At 41.1% G+C, this 26,550-nt stretch overlaps 1 protein-coding gene across 1 annotated transcript; it reads right to left on the bottom strand.

Annotated features, from left to right (window-relative positions):
• Nucleotides 1-1,569: 1,569 nt before the first annotated feature.
• LOC124135092 lies at nucleotides 1,570-25,429 on the bottom strand. The gene is made up of 14 exons (XM_046500293.2): nucleotides 25,091-25,429; nucleotides 23,034-23,181; nucleotides 18,480-18,613; nucleotides 14,137-14,272; nucleotides 11,793-11,888; nucleotides 11,340-11,470; nucleotides 8,919-9,016; nucleotides 8,419-8,503; nucleotides 7,766-7,837; nucleotides 6,522-6,617; nucleotides 5,523-5,681; nucleotides 4,566-4,661; nucleotides 3,745-3,865; nucleotides 1,570-2,123 (listed from the first exon to the last, which is right to left on the bottom strand). Coding segments are annotated over exons 1-14 (1,623 nt in total). The 5' UTR covers nucleotides 25,340-25,429; the 3' UTR covers nucleotides 1,570-2,121.
• Between the last annotated feature and the right edge of the window lie 1,121 nt (nucleotides 25,430-26,550).

Genomic DNA, 26,550 nt, shown 5'->3' with positions numbered 1-26,550 from the left:
TGGATTGTCTGGTCCAGACTCGATTATTTACAGACCGCCGTCATATGGCTGGAATATTGCTAAGTGCGGCGTTAAACAACAAACCAACCAAACCAAGCGAACACCTGGGCCCACTTGCACAAAGCGATCTTAACGCTAAGATGATCGTAACTCCTTATCTAAATCTTACGAATCAACACTATCAATCCGACGCCAATTCAGAATTTTCGCTCAGTAATGAATGTTGTTGGTATGTCACATTTTCATTCAGAACTAAGTCATCATCACAGTCATCATCTTCCCGACGCAAGGGAGTTGACTGACTACAAAAGTCCAGTTCCACCCTTCCCGAACTCGCCTTTAACTTCTGGGCTCAATCGTAGCGCCTATAGTGGCTATTACGAGTTATGCCCAGTCGATAATCAACATCTATATTGTAAACAATACCCGGGTCTTACTCCGCGAAGTGCATCAAATCACGTTAGCAGCTTGATAAGAAACATGAGAGGATTTGGAAAATATCTGTTGACAATGAGTTGACGGTACACGTGCTTTACAATTCCTGCAATCGACCGAAATATGCACGGCAGTTGACGAACCGGAAGTCGATGTCGTCACGCGATTTTGATTGGACTATGCAGTTAGTCCAGACATAACATAACTTTGTTATTGTTTTCCCCGTGAGAACCCGGATGATATAGCAGAAATCTAGAATGTTCGCGACCTGTGCTGCGCCACTCGTAAGCGCATTGGTCACTTTTATTGATAGTATGAGGGCGTATGGTCACATTGATAAAAAAAATGAAATACAGTTTTGGAAATAATAAGGAAATGTAGGTATCTTTTTGGGTAGCATCGGTAATGGTGACGACATTTTGATAAGTCACTTGCTTGGTAATTGTGCGATTTTCGTTTACACTATTTTGACTTGCAACACAAAGTAAATATTTCACCTGAGCTTTGCTTATTTTATCGTGTTTATATTTTCACTTCAGAAAAGAAATTTATTAAACGCTTAAATATTCAGTTATTGTACTGAAAATGTGTCCATCTGTAGTATTATCATCAGTCAGTCTGTTAAATAAACGGACAGATTTTCAGTAAATTTGATTTTTTAAAATAAATTGCCTGAATGAATCACATTTTACACATTGACTGTAACACGCTTACAAAGGAAAAGACACGTGAAAACAACGTCTGTCTCACACCGAAGAGTGAGTGAGTGAATATGGTTTTACGCCGCTTTTAGCAATATTCCAGCAATATCACGGCGGGGGACACCAGAAATGGGCTTCACACATTGTACCCATGTCGGGAATCGAACCCGGGTTTTCGGCGTGACGAGCGAACGCTTTAACCACTAGGCTACCCGACCGCCCCTCTCACATCGAAGAACTTCCCAACGAGGACGTAGAGGAACAAGAATGATCCATCACGATTCTGTTCAATGCTACAGCAAATGAATAAAAACAAAATGAAAATATCACAATTACAGTCCTCTAAAGTTGTATAATTTTAGGCAGCTTCCTTGTTCGAGGAATGTATCCGTGAATATCCATTTCTCAACTGATCACTTAGTTTGTTTCAGTTGTTTCACATACATGTGGGTGTCAAGTTTCAAAGGTCAGCTGAGAAAGCCCACGTGACAACTATTTGCATAATGTCCACGGTTCTTCAAAAAGAATTCATTGAGTAAGATAACAATGAGCAATCAATCACCGTGTTATCGGTTAACCCTTTGAACAATGGATGTTGTTTTAACATCGGCACTTAACGCCATGATATGAGTGATTGTTAAATAGACATAATGAAGTTCAACAACAGTTCTTTCAATTTTCAATTTCAAGAAAAACAAACTCGGTATACTTTCTTTTAACCCTCAGTATATGTACACAATACATTCATAATGACGCTGGACGCAGCACCATTGTACAATCTCTTCTAAACTAGTAAAATATTATTTTATATATATTATAAATATTTTTCCTTCCGCCCTGTGTAAAGCATAAAGTTAAGAATAGTCCATAATCACATATCAGCAAATATAATCTCGATCACACCACCACCACCACTGCGAAGTACAATCTCCATTGGTCACATTCCTCACTGCAACGGCCAGTTTTCTGCTGAGGTTAAAGAGTTTCCTGAAAACAGAAACAAAACTGTAAATCACCTTCAGTTGTTAAATTCCTTCTTGAGATCGTTGTGTACGGGGCTATATTAGGCATGGGGTGTATTGGGCGTGGGAGTGTTGGATGTAGGGATATGTTGGGTATGGGACATGTGTAGGCCGTGGGATGTTTTCGGGATGTTTTTGGTGTGGGGATGTGTTTGGTATGGGATGTGTTGGGTGTGGGGATGTGTTTGATGTGGGGATGTGTTGGGTGTCGGGATGTGTTGGGTGTGGGGATGTGTTGGGTGTTGGGATGTGTCGGGTGTTGGGTGTTGGGATGTGTTTGGTATGGGATGTGTTGGGTGTGGGGATGTGTTGGGTGTGGGGATGTGTTGGGTGTGAGGATGTGTTGGATGTGTTGGATGTGGGGATGTGTTGGGTGTGGGGATGTGTTGGGTGTGGGGATGTGTCGGGTGTTGGGTGTGGGGATGTGTTTGGTACGGGATGTGTTGGGTGTGGGGATGTGTTTGGTGTGGGGATGTGTTTGGTGTGGGGATGTGTTGAATGTGGGGATGTGTTGAATGTGGGGATGTGTTGAATGTGGGGATGTGTTGAATGTGGGGATATGTTGGGTGTGGGGATGTGTTGAATGTGGGGATGTGTTGGGTGTGGGGATGTGTTGGGTGTGGGGATGTGTTTGGTATGGGATGTGTTGGGTATGGGGATGTGTTGGGTGTGGGGATGTGTTTGGTATGGGGATGTGTTGGGTGTGGGGATGTGTTTGGTATGGGATGTGTCGGGTGTGGGGATGTGTTGGATGTCGGATGTTTTAGGTATGGGATGTGTTAGGTATGGGATGTGTTTGGTATGGGATGTGTTGTATGTTGGGTGTGTTTGGTATGTTATGTGTTGGGTATGGGATGTGTTGGATGTTGGATGTGCTGGGTATGGGATGGGTTAGGTGTGGGGATGTGTAGGATGTCGGATGTTTTAGGTATGGGATGTGTTGGGTATGTTATGTGTTGGGTAGTGGATGTGTTTGGCACGGTATGTGTTTGATCTGGGGACGTGTTGGGTATGATATGTGTAGGGAATGGGTATGTGTTGGGTACGGAATCTTTTGGGTGTGGGATGTGTTGATTATCGGATGAGTTAGGTGTGGGGATGTGATGTGTTAGGTATTGGATCTGTTTGGTAAGGGATGTGTTGGGTATGGGATGTGTTAGGTATTGGATGTGTTGGGTAAGGTATGTGTTGGGTATGGTATGCGTGGATATTTGGATTTGTTTGGTATGGGGATATTTTGGGTATGGGGTCACATTTGGTTTGGGGATGTGTTAGATATGAACATACAAATTTAAAATCACGTAGGCAATATTGAAGCCAGATTGTGACTTGAACAACTTGATATCAAAATTGTTTCGTAAAGAACTGTCGACAGAGGACAGTAAATACTCATTATTATCACCGTTGCTTTCAAAACTAGTTGTGGAAAATTGTTTTTAAAACAGACTGTTAGACAAGGACACTAAATAAAAATCAGGCCATCTAATTAACTTTTACCTCTCTGCGCCAATATCCGACATACTCAATAAGAGGTTTATTAAATAGTGCAGCCAGATAGAAGGTTGAAATACTACTTAACAACCTACATTGCTTCTCAGCTGAAGGATGCTCTTCCGTTTTGTCGCCTGTCTTGCCGTCCTCCCTGGGTTGCAGATTGTTATCAGCGATGAAATGTTGCAAGAAGGCACGGCAGGAGTTGTATCCCCGCTACAAAGATACCATGAATACAATTTCCTGCAAATATCGCGATCACGATTATGTCAACGTTGTGTGCAACCGTGTGTGTTGGTGTGTTAGTGTGTGTGTTTGTGTGTGTGTGTGTGTGTGTGTGTGTGTGTGTGTGTGAGTGTGTTAGTTTGTGTTTGTGTGCGTTAGTGTGTCTCTGTGTGTATCGATCCACGCAATTGGGAAGCGATAACATGCATCAACCAAGTCAGCTAGCCTGACCACTCGATCCCGTTAGTCGCCTTTTACGGCAAGCATAGGATGCTGAAGACCTATTCTACCCCGGATCTTCACGGGTTGTGTGTGTGTTTGTGTGTGTGTGTTTGCTAGTTAGTGTTAGTGTTAGTGTGTGTGTGCGCGCGCGCTTGTGTGTTCCAGCTATATGACGGCGTGGCGGTCTGTAAATAATCGTGTTTGGACCTGATAATCCAGCGATTGCAAAAATGAATTATCATCATCGCCAAGCCAGACCATCCGATCTATGATTCGCCAATGACAACAAGCATAATGTTTCTGGGATCAGTCCTAACCCCAACACACAGTAGGTTTCGAGCATTAAAATAATGTTTTGCGCCAAATGACACGAATAACATTACCACCAGCTGGTAGATATGTGACGTGGTATATCATGCCACGTCTGTATCATGAGGAGTGATTGTTCTATATACAGGGATACACTTACCAAGATCACAAACTCCTTATCTTCTTCCTCAAGGTCGAAGTCTGTGGTGTCCACGTGGCCGGTATTGATGCCAACAGTCCTGTCAATGTCATTCGGCTGTTGGAAACATATGAAGTTTGGTTCAACCACATGAGGAGCTCCCCATATCAAGTTTGCATGTAATTGTTTCCCCTTTTATTGCCTTTTAGCAATTGCTAGCAGTTTCGTTTTGGGAAAGGAGGGAGGGGTGTGTTCTGGCGGATGTGCGTGTGTGTGTGTGTATGTATGTGTGCGTGCGCGCGCGTGTGTGTGTGGGATGGGGTGTGTGGGGTAAGGCGGGAACAGAGGAGGGTGGGGGGGGGGGGGGGGGGGTCGGGTGTGTGTGTGTGTGTGTGTGTGTGTGTGTTTGTGTGTGTGGTGGTGGGGGGGGGGGGGGGGGGGGGGGATACCACTGGTGGCTCTGTCATCTGAGGTGCAATAGCTTTTAGGCGTGCCAGCAACTCATAATCCATGGTTCGAAGCCCGGTTCGCCTTCATTACGTTTGTCAGCACCATAACCGTTCTCGTGGGTTTCCCTAAAGTGGTAAGCGTCTAAGAACTGGACCACTTCTGACGTTCCAATCACATCGTGTTGGCACGCAGAGAGAGAACTGGAATACTGACTGTTCAAAGCGGCGCTAAACCAATCACACTCACTCACTCATTCAGGAAGTGACATCACACTGTCCTCATATGTTACTTCACACAGCTTTCTCTGCACATGATCCACTCATTGGACCATCAGCCTCCAAACGGGTCTGGGGTATTAATCACAACAGAACGGAGATTAAGAAAGGGGGGAGTTGCTTGCATTAAATTATTCTCAATGAGAATTGGCTTTAAAATCTCTCAAAATAAAACTACTTAATAAACATAACTTCAAAAAGTGAAACTAGTCAACTCATGTGTCCCTTGTGTATTGCATTGGCCAACTAATACCTTGACAGTGATTCTCTTGATGTTTGACATTAGTGTGTTCTTGATGCCGCTCATGTAGCTCCGCAGGCTGTTAATATCATTCCTTCTGAAGCCAAGTGATCGGTGTTTGATATGGATGCCATGTTCTTCAATGAAACTCACAACTTCACTGTAATGAATCTGAAATTATTCACATAATATCTCGAGTAAGTGACGAGTTACGACAGTGTTCCTTTTAAAAGGCAATAAGACGTCTTTGAATATACATTTGTAGCAGGGTTATAGAGAGTTTTGCCTCTTTTGTGCGTCTCTTGTGGAGCCCCTGGTATGGAGAACATGGTGTGATATCGTAAGTGGAAACAGATTCCTGTAGAGAACCATTATTAAAGGCGATATGCTCGGATGGGTTCCCATACATCTGTTACACTTGTGGCTTAATATCATGGACCATGGCACCATGGATTCAGCTGATCATGAAATTCAAGGTAACAGTGTGGAAATCCCCTCATAATAAAGTGACTGCCGGGTGATTGGCAAGAACATTAAGCAGGTGAGTGACAAAGAAAGTCCACCTGGTTTATTGTTAGGATTCAACTTATCATGAAATTCAAGGGAACAGTGTGGAGATCACCTGATCCGAACAATAAAGTGACTGTCGGGTGATTGACAAGAAAGTTAATCAGGTGAGTGACAAAGAAAGTCGACCAGGTTTATTGTTAAAATTCAACTTATCATGAAATTTAAGGTAACACTGTGGAGATCACCTCATCCGAACATTAAAGTGACTGCCGGGTGATTGACAAGAACGTTAAACAGGTGAGTGACAAAGAAAGTCCACCTGGTTTATTGTTAAGATACAACTTATCATGAAATTCAAGGTATCAGTGTGGAGATCCCCTCATAATAAAGTGACTGCCGGGTGATTGACAAGAAAGTTAATCAGGTGAGTGACAAGAACGCCGACCAGATGTGTGACTGTGAGGTTGCCTGCGTCCTCACGTACACACTATAATTGTTTACCTTTCCATTTCCGTCCTGATCCAAAAGAGAAAATACATACTCTGGACTCGCATCCTTTCCAAACAGAATTTCTGCCTGATCCTTCGAGAACGATTCCTGCAATAAAGTTATGCTGCAATGTATCTCATTATGATCGAGTAATTAGTGCTATGCTGCAATGTATCTCAATACGACCGAATAATTAGTGCTATGCTGCAATGTATCTCAATACGACCGAATAATTAGTGCGTTGGCTTGTCAGACAGACCACCGTGTGCTGTTTGTCTTGTTTGTGGATCAACGCCGCAGTACGCAATAGTACAGTTAAATCACGCTGGCATGTACAACATCGAGTCAGAACTAGACAAACAGGTGATGTATGTTAAGAGCAACAGTTCACGTCGTCGGGGTACGATGTCTAGCTTTCAACTTAATCACCTATCTGGCCATCCGAGTCATACAGCCGCCTCTTACGACAAACTTGATTACTGTGGCCCTTATGTTGAGTTGGTTGTCATGGTATCTATCTTGTTACACTTAGGTCGCCCCCATGGTCTAGTGGTAGAGCGTCCGCCCGGAGAGCGGAAGGTCGTAGGTTCGATCCCCACCCGAGTCATACCAAAAGACGTTAAAGGATGGTACTTGATGTTACCCCGCCTGGCGCTCGGCATTAAGGGGATAAAATAAAGACTGGTCGGCTCGGAATTAGTATACTGTGTCTGAGTGGGGTATTCATGTTAAACTGCGGCATGGTATCTCAGTGAGCTGTGTTTATTTTAAATGTTAAACACTCTACCCCAGATTATATGGTGAATTAGGTAGATAGCACATTGAAATCTTAGTAAAGGTGAGTAAAGTGTCATATTGGGGCCAGCTGATGTCTTGTTGTGACCACAGGTTACCCCATATTTTGTATTGTGCTATGTATAATTTGTCAAATAGTACTGATGGTTGTAATTTTGCTTGAATTATAAATGTTAAAACAATTCACCAGCGCTATATGATTGGAAGTTGTGAGGGCTAGAACAAGCACACACACACACACACACACACACACACACACACACACACACACGCAATAATCTTTGAAGCGAAGTAAAATCCCATTTCATCTCACCGATTCCCGACATGGGTACAATGTGTAAAAAGCCCATTTCTGGTGTCCCCCGCCGTGATATTGCTGGAATATTGCTAAAAGCGGCATAAAACCATTCTCACTGACTCACTGATTCACTGACTGATATTCATGAATTGAACTGACGTACGCTTTTGAGTGCGTTTTCTAACTCTTCCCTGTCAATGACGTTCACTTCATCAGTGTTGCATTCCTCAAGAACCTGAAACATGAGACAATGGTGAAATCTTGAAGATTAACACTGCTTGGAAACTACTAATATAATAAAACACATAAGTATTTTTATATAGTTTCTTGGTTATCTGTATGTGACATTTTAGAAGCTTTGGTATCAGTTTTAGTAGACAGTGTTGATATGGATTTCTGCGTCTTTATTCTTCTAATGACATTAAAATAAAAAGGAAGTTAAAATCCAGCTCAGGTTTCAGTGCCTGTTGTCGCACTCAGCAATTCCAGCTAAATCACTGCGATCGGAAAGTAACCGAGTCTGGGCCAGACAATCCAGTGATTATTTGGTCCAGATTCGATTATTTACATACCGCCGTCATACACCTGGTATAGTGCGGCGTTAAACAACAAACAAACAAACCTTCGGGTCACGGGTAGACAAGTCGCCTAAGGTGCCGCAATTCGATTGCGTCCCCTAGACGTATAAGGAACACATAGTCGTGAATTTTATCCACCCTAATTATGTTTCTAGGTTTGGCAGCACCATAAACTGCTTGTGGGTTTAACCAAGTGGTGGTAGAGGACATCTCGTCATGCATCCCTCCCACATATTACCTTCAAAAATGAATCCACGGCCACAGTAATCCTCTGGTGAATACGTTTTGATTTCACCATATCCTCCTTCTTGTGGAACCATTTCCTGCAATGTACGTGCATGTATACATTAGCGAAGCAAACACCGATAACGTGCGGTAATAGCCCATCACCACGTAAGGGGATCAGGTATTTTAGGGGGGGTGGGGGGGGGGGGGGGGGGGGGATTTAACGTCCATGTTTTTTTTATTTTAGGGTCACACTCTTTTTTTGTGTGAAAAGGCTTAATATATTTAAAAGGGTTTTCCTAAGCAAAAAGGAAACCTCTTTTTAACCAATCAGAATTAAGCACCAACCGATGTCATGGTAGAATACAATTTAGCCAGGACAGCCAGCACGTCCAAATAACAATAGGACATATAGGCAAAAGTATATTTGTGTATTTTCAAGAACATATGTACCACTCCACCCCATGGGACAATTGTCTCTTGCGTCCCCGTCTCCTGACACCAGTTACTCACTTGTATAGTTTTGTTTCCTTGCTTGGCCTGAGGGGTTGGACAATTCCGATCTTCCTTTCCAGGTCCGGCCTGAGATAATCTATTTCGTCGTCTGCGTACTGTGGGAAAGGAGATATGAATGTTAGCAAATATCTGAGCGATTTAAGATGACAAATGTCTTGTTTGACACTGCAAGGTAAGATTGTCTGAAAACTGAATAGTTCTATCTACATTGGACTTCACACACACCGATGTAGGCACAGCACTCTACTATTACACATTATTATCTTCGATTGGGATCTTCAGTATGTATAATGAACCTTGTTTTTTTCATATTTTAGATGGATTTGTCTGATTGTTTGATGTAAAAGAACACTGGCAAAAAAACTTTTGAATCTTTATAAATGTATCAAATTGTACATCACTATTGTTCATTACGATGCCAACTAAAAAACGAAAAGGACAAAGAAAGTATCTCTAACCATTGTAATAGCATTTTGTCATAAAATGAGAATATTTACCTAACGAAACAATTCGGTTCAAATAGAAGAACCTTCAATAATCTAATAAGGTTGAAGTACTGAGTCTATAAAATGCAACGTTACAATACTTTCCTGTACATCTAAGGTAAAATAGTGGCAAGTCTGTAAAGTTAAACAGCTTTGTTAACAGGAAAAGTCCCTGTTTGTGAATCACATCCGGTTGAGCTGAAATATCACGTCCTCCGAGCCGCACTGCAATTCTTCTGTAACCGTTAACTTAACCGTGAACAGTCAATTCTACAATATAGTTTAATATTTATGTCCCGGTAAGCGGAAGGTCGGTGGTTCGCTGCGTCATACCAAACCACTTCAAAAGATTGTACTTGTTGTTTGGTATTCTGCCTGGAGAACATACACACCCATCCAAATAAAGACAGACACATACACGCGCACACTGTCACACACACTGACACACACACACACACACACACACACACACACACACACACACACACACACACACAGGAGATATCCATACGTTTTACAGTTCCTATGGGTGATCGATCAGCAGTCATTTTTTTAATGAATCGGTATGTAGGCTATCGATGTATTCAGGCACACGGGTTTTTGTGTAAAAAGGCTTAATATACTTAAAAGGGATTTCCGTAGCAAATAGGAAACCTCTTTTAACCAATTAGAATTAAGCACTCTCCGTTGTCATGATAGAATACACTTAAGCCAGGACATCCAGCATGTCCAAATAACAATAGGACATGGGAGGCAAAAGTGTATTTGTGTATTTTCAAGAACACAATTCCATCCCAAGGGACAATTGTCTCGTCTACAATATAGTTTATTATTTATGTCCCGGATAGCGGAAGGTCGGTGGTTCGCTGCGTCATACCAAACTACTTCAAAAGATTGTACTTGTTGTTTGGTATTCTGCCTGGACACACATACATCCTATCCCTAACCTGTGACGTCACCTAACAACGGGCGTGATAATGGCCTGTCGTCAAGAAATATGAGGGCATTATTAAGTTACAGTGGCCCGCTCATTTTTAATAACATGCGGGCTGTTTAATGATAATTCTATCCATTTTAGCTATAATGTGCAACAGTCCTGACCTCATCTATTATTTCGTGGTGTAGTTCAATAGCGGACAGACCCCCTGGCAAATAGGAAGAATCCTACCCCAAAGAGATTCAAATACACAAGCCTGCCATCTTGGTCTTCTATTTGCAAAGACGTTGAGTGGGTCTTGTTTTATGTCGTTTTGCACAGTATATCAGATATATCACGGCCTGCCACATGTATGTTTGTGACGTCTTTGACGTTTACCGCGTTTGAAACCAAGGAACACGGAACAGCCAAAACATGCATCATAATCCGGCAAAACTGGGACTCGAACATGCGATCATAGGATTGGAGTTCGTCCAAGTGATGCATATCTGGCCAGCGAATCGGGCGCCTTGGACAACCGGGGTACCTGTATCCCCTGATGAACGTACATACACGTTTACTTAAGGACTGACTGTGTATTTATTTCGGTTCATTGAGGTAAGAATCGAAAAACCGATGTGCAAACTGTATGAATCCGCGGAGCAGATTCTTACAAAAGCGAGCTAGGCTGCACGTTTGCGGTTTCATTCTTTCTGGGCCATCGATCTCAAAAGGTTGTTTGGACAATGAATATGCTTGAATTTCGCAAAATATCTTGTGCATAACGATACACGTGAGCAGAAAGGGAATCCCATCGAATGTTATATTGGGATTCACCGACTTTCCATCGGTGGATGTGGCTTATTTTTTTTAACATTCATTGGGAAAGAAATGCAATAACACGTTACCAATTCAGTTAATCAGAATGCAGAGATTTCTGACCACAACGAAATTTTAATCATATGATCTTAAGTTTCTTGCAAAGACAGAGTTAATCAGATCCAAAATGCAACTTACAAGGAGAAACCCAAGTGTTTTGTTGTGTGCTGTTGTCTCTTTGAATCTGTTTTCATACAACATAGGAATATTGTCCAGTGGTTGTAGTCGTTTGAGGAAGTTGTCACCTTTTGCCATGGACAAGAACCAACCTGTGACGAAGGAAGGTGATTACATGCATGTTTAGTTGTTGAGGTATGGTCATATTACTTGTCTAAACATAGTTGGATATGTTCATTGTAACTAACAAGTTTCATTTGTTTCAGACATGGACGGCTTAAATGACTAAATGAGAGAAATTCCGACTGAATTTTTTTGCTTTAGTTTAAGTTCAATTAATTTTTGAACAGTTAACGACTTTTTGACTTCAATGGATGTAGTGTTCTAAGAAGTGTTTGTAGAAAGGATAAAAGACCTACACTAACGATAAAATGCCCACTCTGTGTGACAATAATGTTTATGTTCCCGTCTCACCATCAAAACAATGCACTGGATAATTACAGAGGACTCCTCCATCAATAAACACATCCTCTGTTCCATGAAGAGAATAGACAGTAGGAGCAAATAGGCCTGTAAATAGTAAAAATACATGTGTGAAGATCCCACGTCGCTGTTCCCTAAAACATGTCTACATATGACAATGAAATAATAAACATCAAAACAATAGTTGGCGATGGAACCGTGCATTATGTTGAGGACAGTGTTTGTTTATTCATAGTTAGCAATATACATTTCTTGTTGTAATGTCTCAAGTGTGGGAAAAGCATTAACATTGCTATATGTGTTTCAAATATCTGGTGTGAGGTGAAATGGGGTTTAACGTCTCGTCCAAGATTATTGCACTTATATAGCGACGTGCATGTACATGTGTGTGTGTGGCTGCTTGTACTAGTCCGGACTGATGCCGATTTATAGTGCTAGCTCACTGAGATACCATGCCGCAGTTTAACATGAATACCCCACTCAGACACAGTATACTGACTCCGAGCCGACCAGTCCTTGTTTTAGCCCATTAATGTCGTGCGCCAGACAGGGTAACAACAAGTACCATCTTTTAACGTCTTTGGGTATGACGCGGCCGGGGATCGAACCCCGGACCTTCCGCTCTCCGGGCGGACGCTCTACCATTAGACCACGGAGGCGGTCGAATTATTCAAGGAGATCTACATGGTACTGTGAACATGAGAAAATGCTCTGGACCGCCGTTGACAACTCAACAGAGCGATTCCGGGGGGAAATATCTTTCAATTTCTAAAAAGGAAAATAACCCTAACAAATTAAAACAACCATAAATGTGATTCTGATCACATAACGATAGAACATACATATGTATATAAGGGGTACCAGAACTATATTTATCTGGACTGTATTGGGTTACTACAAAAATGTAGTTTAAAATAAGACATGTAGCGTGTTTATTTAAAGATTCTAATTGTATTATGAAGTTCAATGAGATATACATGTATACCTTTCTCTTTACTAAATGTGTCTATGTATGACAATGATCTGGACTCTGATTGAATAAATGACCGATTCAGTAGCTTTTTTTAAGTTGTCTAAATATCACTGCGTGAATTGCATGATACATATTAAAATTGACACGAATTTGGAAAATAACTCCCTTCACAAACAAGACTATTTTAAGCTGAATTGCGTCAAAGACATTTTACAATTTTAATCTGAGTTTAAAATTGATAAACAAGAATATCCCTATAGTCCAAGAGATGGGAGCGATTTATTTCACCCAAGAGGTCCATTCCAGTTAATGCTTGTTTCGAATTCCAAAAATGTTTGTCTTACAATTCTTATCTTAGGTGCTTTTATTTCCTTAAAATGTAACCAAATGACAACTTTTATGAAAACCATTGTAAAGATTTATCTCCCTTGTGTCAACATTTAATATATGACCCCGGTCATTATTTCGTAATAACCTTTTAATTACTTTTCATGAAATGGTACAAAATGATTATCTTAACATCCAACACATTTCTGTCACAGAAAATACAATTTATGCAATGTTGCTTTTTAATGTGAAGGAAGGAAAATGAACGCAAAGTGTCAAACTTGATTATTTTTGCACTTTGTTATGCCCAAAAAGTATTATTGCACCGGAAATATATCTGAACGCTTAATTTTTGTGTATGACTGTGTAGGTTGTTGTATTCTCTTTATTTGGACACCAAATATTAAAAGAAAAAGGTATTAGTTTTGATGAAAACCTCCATTTACTTGTCAGAGGTATAATACAAAAAGTGCGTCATGACTTCAGCGCCCCCCCAGTGTGAAAATGAACCATCAGATATTTGTAAGACAAACATTTTTGGAACATTCAGGGTTTTTTTTGTCTTCGAAACAAGCATTAACTTGTATGGACCTCTTGGGTGAAACAAATCCCTCCCATCTCTTGGACTACTATATTCACAATAACATTTTTGGCCTTAGATATGTTATGGGAATATAGTCTTCACACGTTTAATATGCATTGAAATATCATAAAGTATAGCAAAGAGAAAATATGTGAGATATATTAAATATTTAATGATATAATAGGATACGAGCGTATACATAGTTTGAGATACCGTAGTTAAGCTTTAGCTTGATTGTGCTCTACATATCTTGAGAGTACGTCAATATATTGTTTGAACAACGCCACGTAAAAATCGTCTGTGACGTCATGATTAACGGTTGGCGTTATTTAAAGTTATTTGCGACAATGTGTAAACAACGAAAACAACTGCACAACTAGCAATAGTATACTCGTTGACAACTACTTTAAAAATATATGCCCTAAAGGGTTGTATGCCGGTATTGTACTTACCGGGAATGGACACTGACATGCGCACTGCCATCCTGACTGGCATATCCGGTGTAGTTTTGGGGTGACAGTATTCTGCAGTCATGAGGTTCAGGTTGGTGACAACCACGCACACCTCGCGGCCATATTTCTTCCGTACCTGAGACATTAGAGGATTCCAGTGCAACACATGTTTTAGCATTCCCATTCCGAAATAAACGTTTCCTTATACTGTGAAGACAAAATTAACTTTAAAAGCCCTATCGGATACTGCAGTTTTTAACGGCAGCGTGATTTCGTGAGATTCCGCGATGGTTGGTGAATGAAGTGACTGATTTGTTACGGGCAAGCAACGAAACACATTTTACTCACGGTTAGTGTTCGAAGTCAAATTTTTATAGCAGTGAAGGTTAGTGTGATTGCAAGACCCGTGAAGATCCGGGGAAGAAGATCCGTAAAAGGCGACTATGCTTGTCGTACCAGGCTACTAACGCGATCGGGTGGTCAGGCTCGCTGACTTGTTTGATGCATGTCATCGATCCCAGTTGCGTGGATCGATGCTCATGATGTCAATCACTGGATTGTCTGGGCCAGACAGACCGCCGTCATATAGCTGGAATATTGCTGAGTGCGGCGTTAAACAACAAACAAACAGGAATTGTGACCTTTAATGCCTGTAATTTAATCAAGAATTGTCATTGTTTTGGGATCGGTGTCATGATTCGTGTATCCCAACAAGCTCATAGTCCGCCACGCCTTATCAAACGAAGATTAAAGGTTGGTTGCACTCAGCAATATTCCAGCCATTTGACGGGAAAATGTACTTGCCTATCTCTATGTCCATTCCTCTGGCACGTGGTATAAAACCTTAGGCGGGGCGCATAAAACCAAATGTACCCCTCGTGATCCTGCTACAACTTGTATGATACAGTAACATGATCTAAGTGATTGGGGCACGGGTGCAGAAGCCTATAGTTCTGGGTTCGAATCCCAGTTTGTTTGTAGGTTTATCAGCACTATACCCGTGCTCGTAGGTTTCACTGAAGTGGTAAACGTGTGATATAACTTCGGGCTTCCTTAAGCTAACACTGGAGTAGTGTTCAAAGCGGCGTAAAACGAAAGTCACTCACTATTTATGTGATAATGCAAATTATTACTATTAGAGAAAAGTTTAATAACCTCATATATGTCACTAAACTGAAATTATGTGTCAACAGGAGTGAGATAAGTGAGTGTAAGTGAGTGAGTTAATGCTTTACGTCACATCGGCAATATTTCCGCCATATCGTGACGAGAAGTTATACATGAATAAACATATATTAAAACTTTTAAAAATCTGTCATCGAAGGACAGTATCAGAAGTAGAATATCACAGATAAGATTTAAAACTAGTTGCGGAACATTTAAAAGCATTAAGTATTAAGGAACAACACAATATAAAAATGGGCTAGAGATCGTCAGTAACTAAAGGGAGATCACCACACCAGGGACCATGGGGACTTACAGTACCTTTGCTTCCTGCATGGGCCCTGGCAGGATTTATATCATCCCTTCAGTCACTGGCGATAGTATACCAGTTAAGCCTTATAATAAAATGACAAAAATCCTACGTTTTAAAATTCTGGCATGCATAATAATACTTTGAATGATGTGGGACTTACATACCCTCTTAGGGGGACAATAATTTTACACTACTTTAACCCCCCGAGTGAGATAAGTAGTCACTGTGTATAATCTATTATATTTGTACCAACTTATTCTTGTAAACTGTTCATGAAACGCACATTGTGTTCTTAACAGTGGAACAGCCGACAATATGTCAACAATTATTTACAAATCAAAATGAAAATATTTCGAGGCATACCGGAATCTAAATTTAGCGATAAATGCTTTTCGATTCAACTCCAAAAGTCCAATGAAGATTTCACCTTCACTCAAGGCTCTTCTTTTCTTTTCTTTTATAAATATTTTTTTATTTCAATTAGTCATGGCTGTCTTGACAACTTAAGAAAACATCTAGATTTCCCAAACAATAGACCACATCTGGGTTGTTTTCGCCACATACATCGTACACTTTATCATACGTGAGTGAGTGAGTTAATATTTAACGTCACATCGACAGTATTTCAACCATATCGTAACTTTTTCGTACATTATCAAAAACATGCAGAAATGTCAAACTGACAGTGTATCATTGTCGCCAGTTATAGTCATGTCTCGCTTCCTCAGAAACAGTTGCTTCGATTCCGCTCCGTCTAAGGAATGCATGTGCCTCACACCCACACAAGATGGTTTTGATCACCAGTTCTGCCGTTGATAATGTGGATCAAGGTAGACTTGTCGATCTTCTGCTATGGTGATCGCACGAATGCACTTCCGGCAAAATATCTTACCCTTTATCGCTGAATCTCTCGGTATCTGATCACGTAATGGACGAGTTTCAAATCTCGCTTTTACCCCATATGGTTTAAAATATGCGAGTCAACAAACACGAAACACAAGAAAACATATACCGCGCTGTACATCGTAATCCAGGCAAAGTTGTTTGTTTTGTTATGCACCGCACTAAGCAATATCCCAGTAAATGGCCTGTAAATTATCAAGTCTGGGCAAGACAAACCGGTGATTAATATTACGAGCCATGACTGACGCTATTGGGCTACGCTGACAAGCAATCAACCACATTAAGTCGCCTCGCAAACACGGAATGCATAATATGAACACCCTCGAGGACTCAATATGAGCTTCCAATATCATTTAACGCTCCTTGTCAAAGGATGTGTATCGCTTTTTAATTACGAATTTCATTTGAAATATTATACTGAACCACAAAAGAAACGTCACCCAATGTAACATTGCATGAAAAGTTGTCATAAAATATCTGGGTAATGTTTGTCAGTTTCTAAAATTTAACATTACCTTGTCCAGAAAAATGAAATTTGATGATAAAAAAATCAAAGTAGATGACAATAAAACCGATCGTCCAAACGCATCACGGCAACGGCCATGGTAACCCGATGCACGTGAGTTCCGTGCAAATTGAAATACACATGCGTTCCCCCATTTCTTGCCCTATAAAAATCCACCAAGATCAGATAACATTCATTCGTTATTGAATTGCTACCACATGCCAGGATTGACAAGAAATCAGTGACACCAAGCCCTTGGACGATTGCAAGCTGGACAAACCGCCCGGCAAGTAGCCAATGCATTTCAAGTCCAGATAAGGACCATATACAGGCTCCAGCAACGGTACCAGACCACCAACACTACAGATGACCGACCACGTAGTGGAAGACCAAGGGTCACCTCCCGACGTCAGGATCGTCAGATTATGCGACAGCATCTTCAAGATCACTTTGTTACTGCTGCGGACCATGGGAACACACCAGCGACACATTATTGCGGACACCTCGCGTCGACGATTGACGAGCAGACACCTCCACTGTCACAGGCTACACCGAGGACCCATTCTGACACCACGCCGTCGATGGGGCCGTCAGTGGGCAACACAGCACCAACATTGGCGCCACCAGCAGTGGAGAAGAGTCCTCTTCTCAGACAAGAACCGTTACTGTATCTCAACAGCAGATGGCAGAGAGGGAGAGAGAGAGAGAGTCTGGCGACGCTGTGGGGAACGTTATTCCGATGCTTGTGTTGTTGAGAGAGACTCGTGGGGTGGACCGAGCATCATGGTGTGGGGTGGAATTGGTCTTGCACAGAGGGTCGGCCCTGTGGTCTTCCAGAACATCGGTCCAGGGTAAGGCAATGGTGTCACAGCAGCTCGGTACATTGGTCAAGTCTTGAGACAACACGCCAATACCTCATTTGGCACGTCGCCGCAACCACGAGTTTCAGCATGATAACGCCCGTCCCCACACTGCGAGAGCAACAAGAGACTTCCTCCAGCGGAATGGCATCAGAACCATGCAGTGGCCTGCCCTCAGTCCCGATTTAAATCCCACTGAGAACCTGTGGGACAAGATTCAAAGACGGCTGAATGACGTCAGACCAAGGCCGACTACTGCAGTTGAACTGCGTCAGACGTTCCGCAGAGAATGGGCTCAAGTGCCTATGGCCTTCATTAACCGCCTCATCCATTCCATGTATCGACGTTGCACGGCAGTCATCAATGCACATGGCGGACACAGGAGATACTGACTTGTGATGCCATTTTCTCAGCGACTAGTGTTGTGTTTCACTTTAAGAACATTTAACACTTTAATTTCAACCTTGATGATCAGTTTTGCCAAATTTTTAATATGTCTCAGGGTATGTTTACAGCGCTTGGACAAATAAGATTTCTCATATATCTATCCATGGTGACGTTTCTTTTGCGGTTCAGTATAGAAATAAACATGTTCTACCTGCTCAAATGTTATGTCTTCAGACCCCGTTTCCTGACGCAATAAATCGCCAAGCCAGTTGTACATGTTGTCTCCTGGATGCCAGCCAAATCTATTCAGGAGGTTTCGGAGACCTGTTACAAGTCCACCCCTGTCTGAAAACAATCGAACGTATTTAAAAAACAACCCATGTGTTATATATCCATGTACGTTAAGAAACACACCCGACACATACGTAACTTATTAGTTGTTGGTTGGTTTGTTGGTTAACGCCGCACTCAGCAATATTCCAGCTATATGACGGCGGTCTGTAAATAATCGAGTCTGGACCAGACAATCCAGTGATTGACATCATGAGCATCGATCCACGCAATTGGGATCGATGACATGCATCAACAAAGTCAGCGAGCCTGACCACCTGATCCCGTCAGTCGCCTTTTAAGGCAAGCATGGGTTGCTGAAGACCTATTCTATTTGTTGTTTTTGTTAATTTAATGACGCACCAAGCCCTATTTTAGCTATAGTACGATGCATTAGATTGACAGTGAGTTACATCGCAATGTCGTGTGGTATACCGTATTCGACGTCATAATTTTGGTGAAAAAAAAACAGAGTTGAAAGATAAATTTCGTGGTTTATGCTGACAGCCTGAAATGTTTATATACGACAGATATATTTTTCCAGAATTTAATTGCCCATTATTGAGGGTGCATATTACACACGAGTGCGTATTATACACGAATAAATAGGTCTTGTGTTCATTGATCAATCGGAAGGGGTGCTAATTTGGATTGTTCATTAGGCAATATATTAGCAAATATCGCCGTGGGCGCTTATTAGAGCGGAGCGCTTATTACGTCGAATACGATAATTGTACATTTATGTACACGTATACAAATAGACACACACTAGGACAAGATGTGACTAGTTGCATTATATTGTTACAAATACCATAGAGACAGGATACTCTATTCATTATTGAATAATCATTGTTCATAGAAAGAAATACTGAAACATACATTCACACCTGTCTTCAAATATATGTACATAGATATAACAGTAAATTGAAACATAAATGCTTGTTAAGATGATCCCACGAATGTTCGATGGGATCCATGTCAGGAGAACATGGCAAAACATTAAGGTACATGTTGGATGTTGGTCTTGCGTTATCGTGGGAGATTAAACCCTGTGGCTGTTGTGGGAAGAATGACAGCACAAAAGGGTCGCACAACCTCATCCTGTTACCTCTGCGCCGTAGTGTTGCCTTGAACGTTAACCGGCCTCGTTTTCAAGTCTCCATAGCGAAATTTCGATGCGATATCGCTCCATCAGGTTCTTGTTTTATCGCAAATGCGCGAAACAAGGTGGAGCAAAATACTCAGTATTGGACACGATTTATATAGTAAGAATATATTATAAGGTATAACTTACGTAGATACTGACTAATGTATACCTAATATATTTACGGGACGTTTCTACTTTCAGAAAAAGATACTGGAACATATATTCACGAACGTCAATTCAAGTATAAAAGATTTTATTCCCGCAATTACTCCTTGTCGCATCCCACTACCGCACTGTCGATCTCTCGCACATTGATAATTCACTAGCTGCTATCGACCCGCATCATGACGATTTCTTGCATATAATGTGTATATGTTTCTTCAATAAATTAAAAAGAACAATAATGTTAATCCTAGTTTTATTCTAGAGACAGGATATTTTTCACTGTTTCAAAATGAATTTCTCAAAACTATTATGATTTTGTATTTTGTTCACATTTATATCGAGAAATGTTCTCTCTTTCCATATTTTAAACCTGAACCAAAATGTCCACCACCTGTCTATCAAATGCCTGTTTTCTAACAGGCATAGTTGCCTTGTTATATATATTATATATGGTTTAATTTCGTGCGATAGGAAAACGTACAAATGATTCATTGCAGCTGATAAAAATAAAACACCATTCTTTTGGTTACCGTGTTAAGGTTGGTTGGTTGGTTTGTTGTTTATCGCCGCACTCAGCAATATTCTAGCTATATGACGGCGGTCTGTAAATAATCGAGTCTGAACCAGACAATCCAGTGATTAATATCATGAGCATCGATCCACGCAATTGGGATCGATGACATGCATCAACCAAATCAGCGAGCCTGACCACCCGATCCCGTTAGTCGCCTTTTACGACAAGCATAGTCACCTTTTACGGCAAGCATGGGTTGCTGAAGACCTATTCTACCCCGGATCTTCACGGGTCCCCTACAAGTGAAACGGGAATGATGCGAACATGATGCGATGAAACATCATCATGGCGAATCTGGGAAGTTTGTAGCAATGTGTGACTTGCAAATGTCTTTTGCTGAGTGTATCAAGATGACATATCTTTAACAATGATATGCATTTATATGACGTATATTTAGCAAGGGTCGTACTTCCATACACAATACCCTGACACATGGCAAGTAGAGAAGAAAGTGCCCATGTTGTATTAATCACTAAAATACTGTTTCGTACTACAATGTACATGTACAAGTATTATCATGAACTAAACTCAAGGATTCAATGTTTTGACAATAAGGTTTCTGGTGAAGTTGACATTCATACAGAATCTTCTCAAAATAACACCCTTTTGATCATATATAGGTGTGGTGAAATTATCTGTATATTATATGCACACGCTGTCGGGTTGACACACACTGTCACAGTAAATACCTTCAATGTCACAGTCAATACCTTCAATGTCACAGTCAATACCTTCAATGTCACAGTCAATACCTTCAATGTCACAGTCAATACCTTCAATGTCACAGTCAATACCTTCAATGTCACAGTCAATACCTTCAATGCCATCCGTCCCGTGAAGATTCCGGGGTAGAATAGGTCTTCAGCAACCCATGCTTGCCGTAAAAGGCGACTATGCTTGTCGTAAAAGGCTACTAACAGGATCGGTTGGTTAGGCTCGCTGACTTGGTTGATGCATCCCAATCGCGTGGATCGATGCTCATGATATTAATCACTGGATTGTCTGGTCAAGATTTGTTTGTTTACAGACCGCCGTCATACAGTTGGAATATTGCTGATTGCTTGATACGGGATGCTGTGTACACGAAGATGATGATGTCGGTAATGATGTCGGGAGTCCTCTCTTATGGACGAAGAACAAACTGATCTTGTTCATGCCCTTGTACGTTATCAACAAGGACTGGACGGCCCGGAATCATTATACTGTCTGAGTGGGTTATTCATTATTAACTGTGGTATGGTACATGTTTCTCACTGAGCTTAGTATATTTTAAATGTTAAAAATCTAACCCAGATTACTTGTTATATGTTGAATTAGGTAGATATCCCATTGAAATCTTAGTAAAGGTGAGAATAGTGTCATATTGGGGCACTACAGGCGACCACACACACGCACGCACGCACGCACGGACACACACACACACACGTGTGCATGCACGTCTCTATATGAGTGCAATGATCTTGGACGCGACGTTAAACCTCATTTCACCTCACCTCACCTCACGACTATTTAAATTCTGAATTGACTATTTACCCTTGAATAATAAATAAAACATAAGTATTGATAAATAAAAGAAATAAAGAGAAGATTGGAATACCAAAAAATAAGGTTAAAACATTAATTACAACCCAAGCGTTATTAAACAGATTTACTCTAATAATTAGTGACTGGCGGAAGGAGGATCTGCCCGGAAAACGAAAGTTCGGTGGTTCGATCAACTGACCGCTACATACTAAAACATGTTAAAAGATGGTACTTGTTGTTACCCTGTCTGGCCCTCGGCATTAAGGGGATAAAACAAGGACTGGTCGGCTCGAAGTCCGTACACATGAGTTGGGTATCAATGCTAAACTGCGGCATTCTACTTGTGGGCTGGCACTATAAAACCGGCATCAGTTCGGACATGTACAAGCAGCAACACACACACACACACGTGCATATGTGCCGGTAAATATGTGCAATAATCTTTAACGTTAAATCCAATTTGCCTCACCTCACCTTAGTATAAATCCTCTATATCTCCAGAGTTATTCTAATGCATTCCCGTGGTTCTCGTAATCTCAAATTACCTGCCCATGACTTCCATTTGACAATTTGATTGGCTTCGCTACTGGGTCTAATGTGCCAATCAAAATGCGAGTTTCAAACCAACCTCTATGTTGGGTGCGCCAGTCCCATTGATTATTATCGAGTTGGCGGGAAATTTAACATAAAAAAACTAACTGACACGCAAGCGAAAGCCCTCAAAAATCCTTTTGATGGAAAGGATATCTTCATGTCCATTAAAACTGGCGGTGGATTTGGTTTCAAGGTAATACGAGTTACCTCCCTTATGTCGACGATTGATTGGTCGGTAAATTTTTAATGAAAATCAAGGGCGGGTAATTTGCGATCGCAAACCACGGGAATAGACTCAGAAAAAAAAGATATAAAGGATACTTAGTATATAGATATATAAAGGTATATTTACAGGTAAATCTCGTTTAAGCTTAAGCTTATAATTATCCGTTACTCGCCGCCGAGACATATGCGTACCTCACGTGACTTACCAAGAAATATTTCGCTCGTGTTCCTTCCAATGTGTTCTTGTAGCTGACTGCAATTTAGACCAATGGCGACCAGAACCGCCATGATGGCCCCTGCGCTGGATCCAGACACACGCTTGATGTCTGACATGGCTCCGATTTCTTCTAGATACTGGAATAAAAAATCCCATCCTTTTAAATATGTGAGTGAGTGAGTGAGTTGGGTTTAACGCCGCTTTTAACATTATTCCAGTTATATCACGGCGTGTCAGCTTAATGTGGGAGGAAAGCCCGAAGTGATGCAGGTCTCAGACGTTTACCACTTCGGTGAAACCCACGAGCACGGGTATGGTGCTGACAAACCTAGAAACATAATTGGGGCGAACCGGGATTCGAACCCACAATCATAGGTTTCTGGCGTGCCCAAGGGACGCAACTCTGCACAGCGAATCGCGGCGCCTCAGACGACTGGGCCACCCGTGCTCCCTTTTAAATATGTAAATATTGTAAATCTTGTATGCTGTTCCCTCTGTGTGGCCGTGTATCCTAAGTCAGCACAGAGGGATTCATCGGGGATAAAGCCAACAAGGAATATATTGTGCCGTCATGTTCATCATTGTCACAATTTGAAAACAAACTGATGTGGAGCTTTTGTTGTCACCGTATGAACAGCAGAAGGACAATCAATGAATAACTTAGAGCATAAAGGGGCCAAAATGCACTTTGGCCCTTTTTGCATATTATTACATAAATAACAACTTTGAATTCTTTTCTACTTGTAGGATACTTATTGTATGTGAGTGAATGAGTTAAATTTTTCATCACAACGGCAATATTTCAGCCATATAGCGATGGGAACATGGTATTAGATTTAAAATATCTGTCGACAAAGGACAATCAAAAAATAAGGTATATCACATTTTTAAAATAAAACAAACCAGATCTCTACGCTCTTCAAAACTATGTGCATCAAGTGCAAATGGCAAGTCAAAGCTTTAACTGTGTGTTACTCTTTAGCCCCTTTTCGACAAACATGTATTTAAGAATTGACTTTCACTTTGAGTGAGTTTGGCCCTCCCTCTATGAAGGTTCATACTCCAATGATCTCACACAAAGTGGAAGTCAATTCTTATAATTTTTTTATATTACCATTTTGTACAACGAAGGATGTAGGTCTAGATCAAAACACAACTTTAATTAGTATCTAGTGTGACTTCATGTTATTACACTGACAGTCATACAACAACCAGCTGTATCGCGGAATAAAATATTTCCTCAAGAAGGGAGGTGACGTGAGCGAATGTAAACTCAACTTGCTCTACAGGAACATCTGTAGTAGTTCGATTACAATAGATGCATTCAAATAATATCGTTGTGCATTTCTTCGTTCACTAGGATGGGTCACAGCGAGGATATTCGTGAACAATCATGCAGTCACACACTCTGACGTTTCTCATTGTATGGTAAACCGCTGAGTTCAAGATTAAAGGGTGTAAATTATCAGAAACAACACTTCTGAATGTATTTGTCCCAGGGAATTCCCAGTGGTTCCCCCGGAAATGAGAAAGTAGTCCGTCAGTGTTTGAGTCATTTCAAGAACACGGTCTCGTGCAAAACGCATGAACGTCAAACTGTGTTGTTCATTGAATTATGAACGTCACTTTCACGGTCATGTGACCGACCTAAGGTCCAGTTGAAAAGTCTTATTTCGTGTAAAGTTCACATTAAATAAATATACGACAGTTAGCTCAAGTTGAGGGTCCCATGATTAGGGTATGAACCATTCGCGATGGATGCTCCAATATAACTTAGCAAATATTACCAATGGTATGAAAAGAGGGAGTGAGTTAGTGTAAGTGAGTTAAAATCTTTTAACGGACCTTCTGCTCTCCGGGCGGACGCTCTACCACTAGATTACGGAGGCGTTAACGAATAATAAGAAAAACATCAATAGAAAATCCAATAAAAACACTTAAAAACACTTTTGACACCTTGCCTCTCATGTGTGTCAGCGATTAATTACTATGGGGTTTTACTAAGCTAACAGTAAAATATTGTCAACAAGAATTGCTTCGTCGTACCTTGACAGCTCCGCAATGCGCCAGACCTTTAACTCCACCACCTTCGAACGCCAGGTTTTCGAAAGGGAAGTCATATTTCCCAGGGTCAATCATTTCGGGATTATTATCAGAACCTACGCTCTGCTTTAAGCTGTCCTGTATCTCTTCCGCCAATCCAGGCTCCAACTGTATCAGATGCTCGATAAATTTGTAGCGTTCTTTCTGGATATTACATTTATCCATTCGCTCTTGCGAAGGCTTATTCCCCATGGTGATCGCCCTTTTTCAGTCACCTCGTCGGTGAGAGAGATTAAGCACTGTGTCAACAGGTGTCTGAGCGTTGCTAATGTGGTCATAAATAGAGAACTGTATTTGTTCTATGCTGGTTGTCATCAATCTATGAGTCTCGTATTACTTTCATGTATTGCGATACATGTATTAACTATGCTAATCTATGAAGACACATTAACATGAACGGAGTTTGAGGCCATGCAAGTACTGAAACCACAAAGGTTCACTTATGTTTGAGCTGCAAAACCAGATATTTTTTTTTTTTTTAAATATGAGCCTGGTTTTGTTTTGTTGTTTGTTTGTTGTTTAACGCCGCACTCAGCAATATTCCAGCTATATGACGGCGGTCTGTAAATAATCGAGTCTGGACCAGACAATCCAGTGATTGACAACATGAGCATCGATCCACGCATCAACTAAGCCTGACCCACCCCATCCCGTTAGTCACCTCTTACGACAAGAAAAGTCGCCTTTTACGTAATGCATGGGTTGCCGAAAACCTTTTCTACCCCGGATCTTCACGGGCCATTATTAAGATTAACTGCTTGCAGCAATGTAACTTTTGGTGGCAGGCAGTTTTAGACAGACGTTTATTTTACTAATATATGATTAAACTATTTTAAAATGTTTAATCTTCTGAAATATAAGTTTATAAATATGAAATTCCCTATTATGGCTTGTTGCCATACATGTTCCCGTGATTTGTCCCAGTAAACATGTGACTCGCCTTTGCATGTGTTTATGATGGGTGCCGCCGGTGGGGCAGGATACGCGGACATTTTCGCGGAAACTGGCGTCATCACAACATGATAGTGATTTACACACACATGCTTTTGAAATTGTCGGAATCGTACAATGGACTCTGCTCTCAGCAGATATTTCTCATGATTGTAGGTCAGTATATGTATGCCACGTACAAAATCTGTCACTCGTTTCAAATATGCACATCTGTTGAACAAGGAGAAAGCACCTCGCACCTGTGACTGATGTTATGTTTCTCAATGACCTGACTATATCCATGTGTAATTAATAGTTGTATTGAAAATGTTGTTTTCATGCATATATGTGCATCATACTATATGAATGATAATGAACACAATCGTGGGTAAAGCGAGAGGAAATGCAAGAGAAACTGTGCCTGTCAAAAGACTTCCTTGTTATGTCGGTTTTGTGGGTAGGACATGCAACAC

The sequence above is a fragment of the Haliotis rufescens genome, unplaced genomic scaffold (assembly GCF_023055435.1).
Source record: "Haliotis rufescens isolate VD_foot unplaced genomic scaffold, xgHalRufe1.0.p SCAF_10, whole genome shotgun sequence".
Classification (NCBI taxonomy): Eukaryota; Metazoa; Mollusca; class Gastropoda; order Lepetellida; family Haliotidae; genus Haliotis; species Haliotis rufescens.
This window is presented reverse-complemented; position numbering and strand designations above follow the sequence as displayed.